General features: G+C 41.8%; 1 protein-coding gene across 9 annotated transcripts in view; it reads right to left on the reverse strand.

The window, feature by feature from the left end:
- LOC119550586 (nephrin) overlaps positions 1-13,549 on the reverse strand; it is a 62,394-nt gene that overhangs the window by 17,934 nt on the left and 30,911 nt on the right. For all 9 annotated transcript variants that reach the window (XM_037859389.1, XM_037859384.1, XM_037859383.1 and 6 more), the window contains 2 exons: positions 3,441-3,573; positions 659-864 (listed from right to left, as the gene is read on the reverse strand). In XM_037859389.1, coding sequence (XP_037715317.1) covers positions 659-864; positions 3,441-3,573 — 339 coding nt within the window. The remainder of the gene's footprint in view (positions 1-658; positions 865-3,440; positions 3,574-13,549) is intronic.

Below are 13,549 nucleotides of genomic sequence, written 5' to 3' on the forward strand. Positions count from 1 at the left end.
TACGTTAAACTCTTTAATGTAAAATCCTAAATAAGGAAAATATTTTAAGAGTATAGGTCATCTTAAAAGATATTTACCAGAACCTAAAGATATTATAAAAACATATAAGATCCCTTATATAGTACGTTAAACCCTTTAAAATAAAATCCCAACTTAGGACAATATTTTAAAGGTTTAAAAAATTCAAACACTTCCACCGTATACCCTTGCCGAGTACCAATATAAAATCCATTTAAAAGGCGAGGAATTCAATTCAGAACTTGCACCCAGCGCTCGCCACCCGCTGCACATTTCCCATTTCTCCTCGAGCAGCTTTAACCAGCCACGTTTAAACTTCTCGCCAAGTTGGCACTTTAAAATCTGTTTGCCAAGCTCAGAGCTTCGCATGGGAAGGCAGTGGCTGAAAATAAGGGAAAAGTTGGCAACCCGAACATATAGTTGGCGTCTTATTCTGTAACTAATGTGTTTGTCCAAGAGCTGAGTGCCGTGGTTGGCCTGGCCAGAGCCGAGGGAAGCTGAGGAGAATGGAATCAGGACCAAGATACAGCCAGGATATGTCGCTGCACAAATTAGCTGCTCAATTATGCTACCCCGCAGAGCGTGTGCAAACAAAGAAGGCGAAATGAGAATGGAGAAAGGAGACTGGCTCAATACTTACTTATGACAGTTAAATTCACTTTGGAGTTACGGGTCGGACTCTTCTGGAAGTCGACGCGGCAGCGATACTCGCCCGTGTCGTCCTCGGTGGTTGACTTCATGGTCAGCGTGCCAGCACGTCCTTCCACGTGGAAGGAGAGTCGCTCCCGATAGGTCTCGTCCGACCAGTGTGTTCCCTGGGCGAAGTTTGAGTCGCGTGTGTCCACACTGAAATGGGGAAAACAATCGGGAATTATGACGGGCACTGGGAAAAAAGTTCTCCGTAATTGGCCATAAATTAGCTTTAAAACTAGAGGTTTCTTAGAAATATATAAGCCCCCACAGGTTTAAAAACGTTTTCAATTCCGCCTAAAAGTATGCTTTGAGATTCGTTTTCAGTTCAAAAATCCAAGCATACCTTTAGGCGTTTTTGAGTACTATGAATGTATGTGTGAAATCCGAAATTGACCCTTAATTCGCCTTAAAAGTAGAGGTTTCTTGAAAACAACTCATTATCTTAAGATTTAAATCGTTTTCGATTTCTCCTAAAAGTATGCAATAATAAACTTTTTGAGTTGGAAAATTGTAGTATACTTCTGAGCACTTTTTAAAAGTCATTGCAAATGTTTGTAGGTTTCGGTTTGCGAATTTTAAAATTTCGAAATCGGATCTTAAGTCCCACAAAATCGTTTTAATTTTCTCCCAGTGCCGGAATGGAAAAATTAAAAGAATTTCTGTGTATCCAACCCGAGCTAAAGGAAAACAAAAGTCGCCGTACTCCCATTACTTTCTCACGCCATGCTGAAACTTTTTTTTATTATCGCCAACAGCGTAATTGGGTTCTGCAATGAATTAATAATACACACCCGCCCACTTCGCTGTAATTTATTGTTTTCGCTTGAAATTCCCGATTATTGATTATTCCATTCGGGGCGATACTGGGCGTAACGAGCTCATTTTGGTGGTCAATCACTGGTCTTAAAGTGTCTGTTCTTCACCCTCCAACTGCGAGCATTTGGCCGAGTTGGATTTAAAAAGTTTCAAGCCAGTTTGCCGCGAAGCGGTGGTGGCTGCCTGATTTAGGTCAACATTTAGCCGAGTGGCGAAGTTAATTGGGTTTAAAGCTTTCCTCTCGGCATTTTTAGTCCGCGAGCTGGCTGCACATAGTTAATTATGCACGTTTCGTCGTAATATTCTATTTTAGCGCGCCTTTAAGTGGGCGAAAGTGTTTTTAATTGAGCTCCGAAGTAATCCAATCCCGCGGGAGCCAAGTTCGAAGCTTTATTTAAGTGCTCTGGCCCACTGATATGCTACAACTTATGAATTTATTATTTATAACCCGGCCCAAAGGCCTTCGAGTTGCCAACTCGATTGGCATTTGAACTGAAGCTCGCCAAATGGCACCTAAATTAGATCGACAACCATCGTTTGTTTTCTGCTGAAAAGTATATATTTTTCTTCAGCACTAAAATAAATCCCCATAAATTCGCTTTGCGCATGAGTCGATCTTAACTGCATCTCCATATGTCTTCTGCTGCCCGTCATCCTTTGACAGCTTCTCGGATTGCTAGCCTGTGTTTTATTGCATTTCGATTTTGATTTGCTCGCAACATATGGCACACTCAAACGGATCGTTCCGGATAATGAGGTTGAAAATGCCGGAAAACCTGATGCTGAAGCATCACATGTCAGCTGGGCAATAAAAAACTCAATGGATTCCGGAATTGAGCTGTCGGTGGTGTTGGGCGAAAATTTAATTTTCCACTGTCGAGCGGTCGAGCGGTGGAGCGGTTTCTTTTTATGATTAATTTACTTGCTGAGTGGTTTTTAATTACAAACAAGAGTTGAGCTCAACGCCACGGAGCCCTTTCTTCTGGCGGTCGTTATGCAACGCTAATTACTACTTTCGCTAGAGTCATTTGCAAGTCCTTGAAGTGCCCGAAGTTCAATTAGTTTTGGCGTCATGTCAATGGCCTGGCTAGTTGGCTCTTTGGCTGCCTGGCAATCAGCTAATCACCAGAGAGCCCTGGCACATACGGCCAAGTCGGATAAATCCAATTAAAGTTTCACGCCTTTGATGTAGTCGTGTACATCTGCGAGATACAAGATACTAGAGGCAACCACTGCGACATAATGTTAGACATGAATAATTGAAAAAGTTTCCCAGCCGAATGTAACCTTGGAGCGAGCTGGGATTGTCGGGAAAGTTTGCTCGATTTTCGGCTGCTCGGATGGTACTCCCACAGAGCCTTTAGCCCTTGCCCCTGTGTATAATTCTCTAGTTATGCTAATTTCGCGTCTGCAGGCTGATGGACGGACAGTAAAGTAAAGTCCAGTAACAGCAACAACAAAAAAATTGCCTAATTAGCCGCCATTAAATCAGAATGAAAACTCCCCGCAAATACGGTAACTGACATGAGCAGGTCTCCGTTTTCCGCTTTTCCCGCACGCCATGCCCCCATCTCCCGCCCCCATTTTCCGATCCAATTTCCCGCCTCATCTGTTTGCGTTCATGTTGCTGTTGCTGTTGTTGTTGGCTGAGTGGCGAGCGGGTTGAGTGCGTCAAAAGTTGTCTGCGGTAATCAATTTTGTTTATTTATGGACCCGTGCGTGCCATCGTGTCTGTCTGAGTGTGTGTGGTTGAAATGTTTGCGGTCAGGTGGGGTTGTGGCCTATGGTTCTGCATTTGACACACGGGGGCTTAAAGATTTAAGAGTGCCTCTAAAAAATGTGTCACTCAAGCCGGTCGGTGTGGCGTCTTTGAGTTTTGGTTTCGAGTTGATTGAAAAGCGGTCGGCACTCACCTGTAAATGGGCGTCTTCAGGCCCACCTTGTACCAGATGACCAAGGCCACTCGATCTTCGTAGATGGGCGGGGTGACGTTGCAGGGCAGGCGGCCAACCGTTCCCATTATGGACTCGGCCAGCACGGGTGGACCTGGAAAAAATGTGAGCGATTAGTCGAGTGTCACAGAAAAAGTATACTGAAAGAAATTCAGTCGCAATTCTAATTTAGCACTTAAAACTGAACTTAAAGGGGATTATAATACAATATTAGTTTTTTAGAACCTAACAGATATATATAAGATCCCTTTTCATAGAATATGTTAATTCTGTGACCTAAGAAGCCGTAATAAAGGTGTCTAATGCCTATAAAAATATTGTTGCATACTTTGCGGCACCTTAAAAGGTTATTTAAGATATCTATGAAAACCTTGAGTGCTTGTACTTGGATATTCAAAAAACGGAAAATATTATTCTCAAACTAATCCAAAAACTGAATTCGAAGAGGACTATAATATAATATTAATTTTTGTGGACCTAAAAGATATATTTAAGTTTCCTAATCATATAATTAGTTTTATATGAGTCCTAAAAAACACTTATAAATGTGTCTAATGTCTTCTTATGCCTCGGGACTCTGTGCATAAAAATTTTGTTCCATGCTTTACGACACCTTTAAAGGTGGTATAAGATGTTTGTGAAAACCTTGAGTGCTGGTACTTGGATCTTTCAAAAATGGAAAATATTATTCTTAAACTAATACTAAAACTGATTTTGATGGGGATTATAACATATTACTAATTTTTGTGGACCTAAAGGATTTTTTTATTTTAAATTCCCCAATCATAGAATATGATAAGTCTGTGTCCTAAGGAACTCTTATAAAGGTGTCTTAAAGCCGTCTTAAGCATCGAAATGCTGAATATAAAAATATTGTTGCGTACTTTACGACACCTTAAGAGATGGTTTACGACATTGTTGAAAACCTTGAGTGCTTATATTAGGATCTTAAAAAAATTGAAAATATTATAATTCTTAAGTTAATTCCAAAATTTATGAAATAATTGAACAAATTAAATCCAAGAAAAGATTTTTCCCGTATACAAGACGGAAGTAAAAAGAATCAGCAGGGGCTGCAGGGAAGTGGCTGCAAAAAAGAACCGGCTAACAAATGATGTATAATTAGCCGAGGGCATTAGCACTTTGTTATTGGGCCAGACCCCCCAAAAAGCCAAGTTGCGGGGAGCCTGCTGCGATCTTTCGCCTGGCCCAACTAATAATGCTATAAATAAAAGCGAAGAGACTGGGCCCAAAGGGGCTGGGGGAGGAGGGGTTTACGAGATAAAAGTGACGTAATGGGCGCGACGTCTTCATCGCTGTCCTGCGCCTTTTCTTTCTACGTCCTCTCACATTAAAGTGAAATTAGCGAGCAAATCCTTTTTTTATGCTAATTTCGCCCGGCTTTCAAGACGGGATTGTTCTTCCTCATTTCGCAGCCTTCCTTTATTTTAGCCGCCCTTTTTTTTTTTGCTTTTTGCATGTTACTTTGGCAGCCATTTTTTGAGTTATGTCCCTTGGCTTGGCTTATTTTCCGAGTCCTTGCTCTTAACAATTTCCCTTTTGCTCGGCATTTATTTGTGTTATTTTTGGCCTGCACTTAAGATTCGTTTGCCTTTTCATTATTCGCAGTCGCTTTGTTCGGCCATATTTCGCCGCCTTTGTTTTTAAAGCCCAGAATGGCGAAAGAGCGAGGATTACTGTTTGAAGTTGACATTAATTTCGTGGACTCTTCGCCAGCTCAAGCTCATTTCAGATCCGAACCGGATTCCGCTCTCTCGCCGTATTTTGTTCTGATTTTAATTTAAATTTTATAAGATTTGGCCAGAGCCTGTCTAATTTCTGTGTTCCGAAAATTTCCGCAGAATTTTCTTGCTTAAAAGTTTGCCAGCCCTTTTTGTCAGCTCACGAGTTTCTATTTTCCTTTTTTGGTTTTGGCTAGGCTTGCTTTGTCCCTCGTCACGGAATTCCGCCGTTGTTTGTATCTCATTTAAATTCACTTGTTAACTCATTTGCATTTCGTAGGCTCAGCATTTTGACCTGTCCCAAAACAAAGTTATTACAGTTTGTGCCCAAAAATTCCCCCACTTTCAAACCGCAAGAGATGATTTAATTGTGAACCCAGCTCACAATTCAGTCAACTGCAGGCGGCGCTCATATTGCTCATACGCAGCGTGGCCGCAGCGGAATTAGTTGCTAATCAGCTGGGGAAAAAGCCAAGCTGAGCGAGTCATGATGGCTCGTTCGAAGCGATAATGCAATGCATAATTTATAATGATTATAAATGGTTTTTCGCTGCCTGACTTTCGATTCTGCACGAGGGATGGGGGGGGATTGAGGTCACCCTCACAGAGTCGTTTAAAATGTGATGTTGTCTAAGCCGGAAATCGCCGGGCTTCCCAGTTCTTTCCGCCCGGAATCGACATGGCCCGGGCCAGGCTGCCGCCATGTTTCGATTTTTCCCTCATTTCATATGCAAATATGTTCGATTTGCCATTACTGGGGTAGAACGTTGAACGTTGAACGAGGGCAACCGCAATAATAACAATGCCAATGATGGTAACGCTGATGACGTCGCAATCACCGAACCCTCTGCGAGGGCAGCTCTCAGAATTTCCATTATCCTTGGTCTGAGTTAAACGAAATGCCAGCATTGGCAAAACATTTAATTATAGCAATTAGCTAATTAGAGATTTTCGATGAAACCAAACGCAATCTCCTCCTCCGACTTCCCCCCGCTGGCCACACACACAAAAATCAATCGTAAAATTGCCCAAAATGCTGTGCGTGGCTCTCTGCGTCGAAATTTGCCATTTTGGCCACGTTTGTCCACTTGTTTTCGATTTGTTTTCGGGCCACGGGCTTGAATAATGCAAAGTGTTCGAATGAATTGCAAACTCGTTGCAGGAAAGTTGGTCTACTTTGATTTCGTTTAGTGGAACGTTTTTTCCCTTTTTTCGCCCCTGAGCTATAAAAATGCCATCAACATTAATTGCCACAACACGGTGGCCATTAAAATGGTTTTTGGCTAAACAATTTTGAGTGGCCCACCAATATGCAGCAGAAAAAAAATATGCTGCCATGAGTGGGCTCATTAGCTGGTCCACGTTCAAGCCAGAAAACGCATTAAACGAATGAGTGTGTGTGTGTGGCAAATTAATTGCACATAAAATTATAACTCGACGCACTTGAAACTGACAAGCGACACGGTGACTTTCCCCCAGATTTCCGCCCATTTTGATGGCTTTTCCAGATGCCAAACGGAAGGTCGTAAAAACCCGTGTGTGAGTGCTCTGCAGCTCGGCTTCCATTAATTAAACGCAATGTGTTGATTTCTTATTCCTTTACGGTTTCCCCTTCTGGCGGAACTTGTTGGCTTCTTGGCTCCTGACAATTGGCATTTTGTTTTGACTCCTAGCGCATTTATTGCCAATTATTTTTATGGTCCTGTGCAAACAGGCGTAAGGTGTGTAAATAAATGAACTTTGACATCGGCCGATGAGGGTGTGACTGGTATTTTTATACCTTATGTTAAAGCTGGCACCTTCTTCACATAAATATTGGCATTATTGTGGCATTTCCGTGACAGCATTTCACCCGAGGGGACTTTCATTTCAAACCAATTATTTAATGATTTAAGCGAATGCGATTTTTTTTCAAATGACTAACATTTAGTACTCATATTAAGCTGCAAAAAACATACATTTTTTTTTGAGCTTTCACAAATTTCAAATTACAAACGCACAGTAAACAGAAGAAAAGGTTTTTTTTTCCACAGTTGACATTAACTGCTTTTTGTCACAAAAAAAGAGAAAAAAAAGCATTCATTGTGTCGTAATAAATAAAGCAGTTTAATTAATTTTCCTATTTAAAACCATTAAATTCAATTAATTTAATAAGCAGGTGGCAAAGCAGTTTAACCGCACCATAAATAAACAAACCAACATTTTTCCACATTAAAGAGCGACTTTGGGCAAAAAGCAGAAGGACAGAAGAGATCAAAATGTTTAAATGCCAAACCAAAGGAATTCCAACTTAAATATGATGGCAGCTAGCTGGCAAAAGAATCTGGCAAAAATTATTATGCAAATTTGCTTTCATATTAGTGGCATTTGCTCCGCTCGGCTCCACTGACGACGGAAGAGAAGTCGGCGGACAAAAAAATGAAATCTGAGAATCGAGACATGGCAGGGGCAAACTCAGTTGACAACGGCAACATTTGCTGATTTGGCAAAAATATGCGCAGAACGTGGCAGCTGGCGGATTGGGGGGGGGGGGGGGGGGGGGTGGGGTGTGGGCGGAGTGGGAGGGGCAGCGCAGTGACATTGCCGGAAACTCCTGCCAAGAAATTGGCAGCCAAATTTAAATAAAACTCTTGTCAATATTTGCCAGAGACCGAGGCGAACGAGTGCGACTCAATATGAGTAACAAAAATGTTGTTTCAAATAAGTGCAAACATTTGCATAATTTGCTAAAATCATGGGCTATCAAATAAAATAAGCGTGACAGCTCTGAACCCGTTTTATTGGATTTGGTAAGATGGCAAAGGGTTTCGCCTGCTCGTAACTTAAGCTAACTGCAAATCATTTCGAGGACCGTTAATTGCACCGTTTGGGGCAGTACTTAAAAATTAAATAGAAATAAAAATAAAAATCAAATGAAAATTTTGAAACACAATTGAAGCGAATCGGTGGAGAGAAACAGAGTGCTCAAGATGGAAGCAAATTTCAGTCACAATTAAATTAAATTCCCCAACTGGCAGGAGGTCCGGCAACTATTCATGTGTAAATTTCCACAAAAGGCGCTGAGGGTGACAATTACGAGTCGGTCAATTCTGCCTGTGTTGCTCCTTTAAGTTGTCCGTTTTCCTTTTGGCCATGTTCCCTGTTCCCAGTTCCCTGTGCCGTTTTATGGCCATTTGCTTTATGTAATGCCAAGTGTTTGGCCCAGAGAAAGTGGCAAAGGCAAAAGGGCGACGGAGGCGGCGGCGCACTTTTAATGTGCAATAAACTGTAACGATAATGATTATGCGATCTAGGTGGGAGAAGGCCATGTCGAGTGAAAGAGACAGGGCGAGGCCATCAGAAAGAGACGGGGGATAGGCCTCGGCTGTTGCAGCAGTCAATTCTCGGCATAAGTTGACTTTAATGTGCGCCAAAGTGGCAATTATTGAAAGTGCTCGGCCAGTCCGAGAAGTGTAACAAGCAATCGTTTTGTTTCGGTCCCCTTGATTTCGCCAAATGAATTTTATATTACATTTAATTTTTATCCCATTAACACGAGTGGAAAGCATTGGGATTATGGAAGTAAGGAACGAAAAACGGAACAAAGATCGGTGAGTTTTTATTTGTCTTTATCTAAAATACCAAAAGCTGGTCCCCAAATTCAGTATATCAAATAGACAGACTTGTAAAGCTGTAATATTTATGGTAAAACTTTTAATACATCTATAAAAAAGAATATGTTTTAGGTTACCCATAACATTTTACCATACCGAACATGAATAAAACGACTGTTATTCACTTCATATTTTTGTTTAAAGGACCGCCCTGACTTTAAGAGCGTTATCCCTTATTTTACATCCCCCTCATAAGTATTTCGAACGGAACTTGGCCGCACAACAGGCTCTTACATAACCCATCAATGGACAGGGCCAATCTACATACGCCTGCCCTTTCCGCCCCCTGGCCACATAAAAATGCAGTAAATGGCTGGGTAACAGACTGACTGACTACGGGAAACTTTCACTTCCTGTCCCGATGCCCCTTAAAAGATTCTTAACGGCCCAATTTTAGTGGCCTTTGTGTGTGTGTGCTGGTCTACCCTTTTCGCATTCGCATTATGCCTGCCACAGACCATAAGTATCTGCGAGATACAAGCACGTGGCACCGGGCTTAGCGATATCTCTTGCATTTTATGGCTGAGGAAATGCTCGGTGTCAGGTGGTGGAACCTATACACATATCTTTAATGCACAAATCAAGTCACTTGAGCACTTTTTCTATAAACATTTTCATTTTATAGATACTTAAAAGGGCCGCCTGCATTTGGAGAGCCTTTTATGCGGGCTCGTACCTTCCCTGAGCCCATTCTATCCGCCGGGGGGCCATGGGCCATTATGCCGGCTCTTTGTGCCCGTCTGAAAGTCTGCGAGTTTGAGACTCTGAGCGTCTGTGATTTCAGCTAACGTTCGAAAATTGTTGCATAAGAAAGGGGTGCCAACACGTTGCGTGTATTAGAGTGATTGTGTGCGAATCTGTGTGAGTTTTCCGGGTGCTTTTCCCGTGTGTATGTATGCGTGTAAGTAAAGCCATGACCGTTTACGTGTCGCTGCTTTTACTTTTATCTGAAAGTGGGATCGGGTAATGCGTTGCTGACTCGACAAATGCTTAGCCAAGGTTTAGTTTTAGTTTTCTTTCTTTGGCCCTCAAAAAAAAGGTGAATCTGATAAAAAAAAGTTATTCGATGTGCAGACGTGAGCATGTGGAAATAATTATATAATGAAAACGTTGCAGAGAACAAATGGAAATTGCCTTCAAGGATTTTTAGTATCCCTATGAAAAAGAAAGCTAAATTAATTTTCTTATAAAAGAGGCGAAATGGCAGAAGCAACGAATATTCAGAAAACCCCAAACGAGCTTTTCCTTAATTGCTGCACACGGAATTCACAAATGAAATGTTCAGCAAGGGTATCTTATTTAATTTTACTTATCCCGTTTTTACTTTGTACTTTTCGGCATTTTCTTTCATGAAGGAAGTTATGAAGGTGGAACGGAATTTCCATAATTTTTGAATATAGTTTTTATTATAATTAACTTTATTTAGGTTTAAGACATGTTGAAATAATTACCTAACGTCTAAAAATATTCTAACAATTTCCTAGGAAAACTCACAGCAATAATCATAGAAGAGTATACACGATTTGTTATTACCAAAATTTAGTTCTTCAAGTCTGATTTACTTTTTTATTTTATTTTGGCTTTTAATGATTTTCTTATAATTGTTGAATATGCCCTTCCTTGCCCACGTTCTTTTGTAAAAAAAGTACATATTTTCCTCTTTCTGTTTCCATTGATGTATTACTGAATCTCTCCCATTCTCATTGTACAAACGTCCCGCGGCTGTTGTTTTTTTATATATTTTTTCAGATAGCATTAGAAATTAATGAAATCAATTTTGGAAAAACAAAAAATGAAAAAGAAAAATGAGCACACTCAGATGCGTAGGGTCTCCAATGGGAATTGCCTGGAGGCGTTTACTTTATAATCGACTATTGATTGGATTTCCATCGACTGCACTTGATCGTAGGTGGATTCAATGCATACAGAGCTGGGCAGCTGAACAGATTCAGAACAGCTTGTTTGGGATTTGAGCTTCTCCTTTCAGTCAAAATGCCTGCAGAAAAGGGTCGCCGACCGCATTAAACATAAAATGTCCGGCCATTGAAAGGGGCAACGCACATATTTTTTGTAAAAAACAATTTTCTTTGATTTATGCGCTCGTAAAAAACAAATAAAATTTACATGCCCATTTAAAGGCAGTCGCTGCGCATACATCTTGCCCTCTATATATAATATAATATGATATTTGCCTAGCTAATATATTAAAAAATATGAAACCGTGGAGAGCCGTAGCCTCTGGCCTCAAAGTGTGCAGCAAAGTATGCTGTGCGTTTTTTATCCCCCAGAATCTTTTGTTTCCCTTTATTTGGCGCCCAACGAGGGACACAAAAAAATTTCATATCCCTGCTGCTCTGAGTAAAATAAACACAAATACAGAAGACCGTAATGTGTGCGTAATGTATGGCAAATATGTGCTCGCTGCACACACACACAGGCACGGCAGGCATATAAATATTTCATTAAGTATGTGTTGTGCCCCATTTATGATGTGTTTGTTACATTGCACAGCCATAAATATGGGAAGAAAAACATTTTGATGATGCGTCTGTTGGCAGGCAGCAAATATTTGGCCAATGAACCGATTCGATGGCACACTTTTGCCTCTGCAGTTGGGTGTTTTTAATTTCGAAATTTAATTCACATAAGGCACATGCCAATGGCTTACAACTTGGCCCATTGTCAGTCGTGTTCGACATGGGCCGCAGCTTAATGCTGATTAGCAGCAGCCACAGCCAATTGGCATGCACATTGGCATTAGCGGCTCGCTGCACCACCGTCGACCACTAACCATTTATGCAAGGCCAGTCAGAAAATTAGCAAACCACCCACTCCGTATCCGTATCCACCCGGCGATGATGAATGTGCGTCCGTGGATACGGTATCAGAACGTGAGCGGATAGCCAATTACCTTGGTGGCCGGCGAATGGAGTCCACTACGCCTAAGTGAAGCGTTAACCGCGTTTAAGCTGCTCGCGTGTCTTGGCCAAAACGCCCGATGGTTGGTTGGGTTAATAAGTAGCTAAGTGACTGGACCAGCAACCCACTTCCCTCTCAATTAATTTACCATGAAATAGGTGGGGCTGACACTTCATAACTGCCCCCTTGAACCCTCGGCTTTCTCTTTAATCCCTACCAGACATCAGAGCCCACTTCCTTCGTGTCATGGTCCACTGTTCGCTTATCCAACGCCAGTGTGCCGCACAACAAATGAAACGCTCTGTCATGTGTCAGTGCAAATGCAGACAAAACACTGAAAAAGTAGCAAAACTCAGGGGGGTGGGGGGAGGCGGCAACCCAACCCCCCGAACAATCAGTGGATACATGGACGCCGACATCCCCTTTTCCCATTCCAATGGCACAGCGCCCAGAGTCATTGTCATTAATTTGGCCCGGCTCGGGCCGGCTCAAAGCAATGGCTTAGGAGTCGGTCTGGGCCAGAGCCTGTTCCTGTATTCCTCTTCCTGGTCCTGCTCCTGCTGGAGGTCCTCCTGCGAGTCCTTGTCTGCAGCAGTGGCATCATGAGAGTGCAAAAACAACTTGCCAGTTAAATGGGAGCTCCCAGTTCGGGGAGTCCTTGTACAATGGTTGTAACAGAAGTACATACAACTTGGCATTTCGATTGGTTGTCAGAAAACAGGAGTGATGTAAACACTTTTAAAACTAACTGACTAGCGCACTTCGGATATCAGAACTGGAGTGTTGGTATGCCTTTAAAATTTAGGTGTTTGAGTTTCCTAATTTAAGCTAAAGAAGTTCTTTAATTTTATCTACTATTTACACGATTCATACCACTGTGCCGTTCCACGTCCTATTTCCAAGAGCATTGCAGAAGGTCTGGGCGCAGTGTCTAAATTAAATAATTCCCACAACTGTTACACTGTGTCATGTCTGTGGGTGGGGGGGTTAAGTCCCCAGCATCCCCCCAAAAGTTCTTCATTTCGTTTTTTGTTCGACCCAACAAGAATAACAACAACAATGCCACGACAGCAGACCTGATAAATGAGTCCCTAATATGAGCGCTGTTAATAAAAGTGGCAAATTAAACGTCAACCTCTACAGTTTTGTGCCATTTGTCGGGGGTTTCAGTTCAGTTCGGTTCAGAAATAGTGATAATACCCAGGAAAGGGGGAGAAACGCCAGAATGCCAGACCCTCAACTGATTATTGCTGTTGGTTTTGCCATTTTTAATGTCTATTTGTTTGCTTTCCAAATGCCTTACGGCTCAGAGATAGACAGAGAGGCAAGAACTCACCCATTGTGTGTCTCATTAGTTGTCGGACACGCCCCCTCCATGGAGTTTTTGGGGGCGGAGGTGGGTCTGCGGCTTGTTGGTTTATAGTTTGTCGCATGATTTTGCACTTAAATTGCTTACAAAATGTTTGACAGGGCAGCAACACGACTTTTGAGTGAGGATTTTTAATGAGTTGGCATGCGTGTGTGTGGAAGCTGGGTTTTAATAAAGAGCTTGAAAGGGTACCGAACTGCCTCTTGGGGTCCTTGAATATTTAATTATCCCTCCACTCGAGTAGAGTTTTGGGTCGAATCGTATAGAACATAGTACCAGGTACCAGTATAAACAAAAAGCCAAATGCAATAAAGCGCAAATTAATGCTACCATTATTTCGATAAACAATTATTTTACCACACGGCCAGACAAACAAAGTGAGTGGGA

This window comes from Drosophila subpulchrella, chromosome 2R (assembly GCF_014743375.2).
Source record: "Drosophila subpulchrella strain 33 F10 #4 breed RU33 chromosome 2R, RU_Dsub_v1.1 Primary Assembly, whole genome shotgun sequence".
NCBI lineage: Eukaryota > Metazoa > Arthropoda > Insecta > Diptera > Drosophilidae > Drosophila > Drosophila subpulchrella.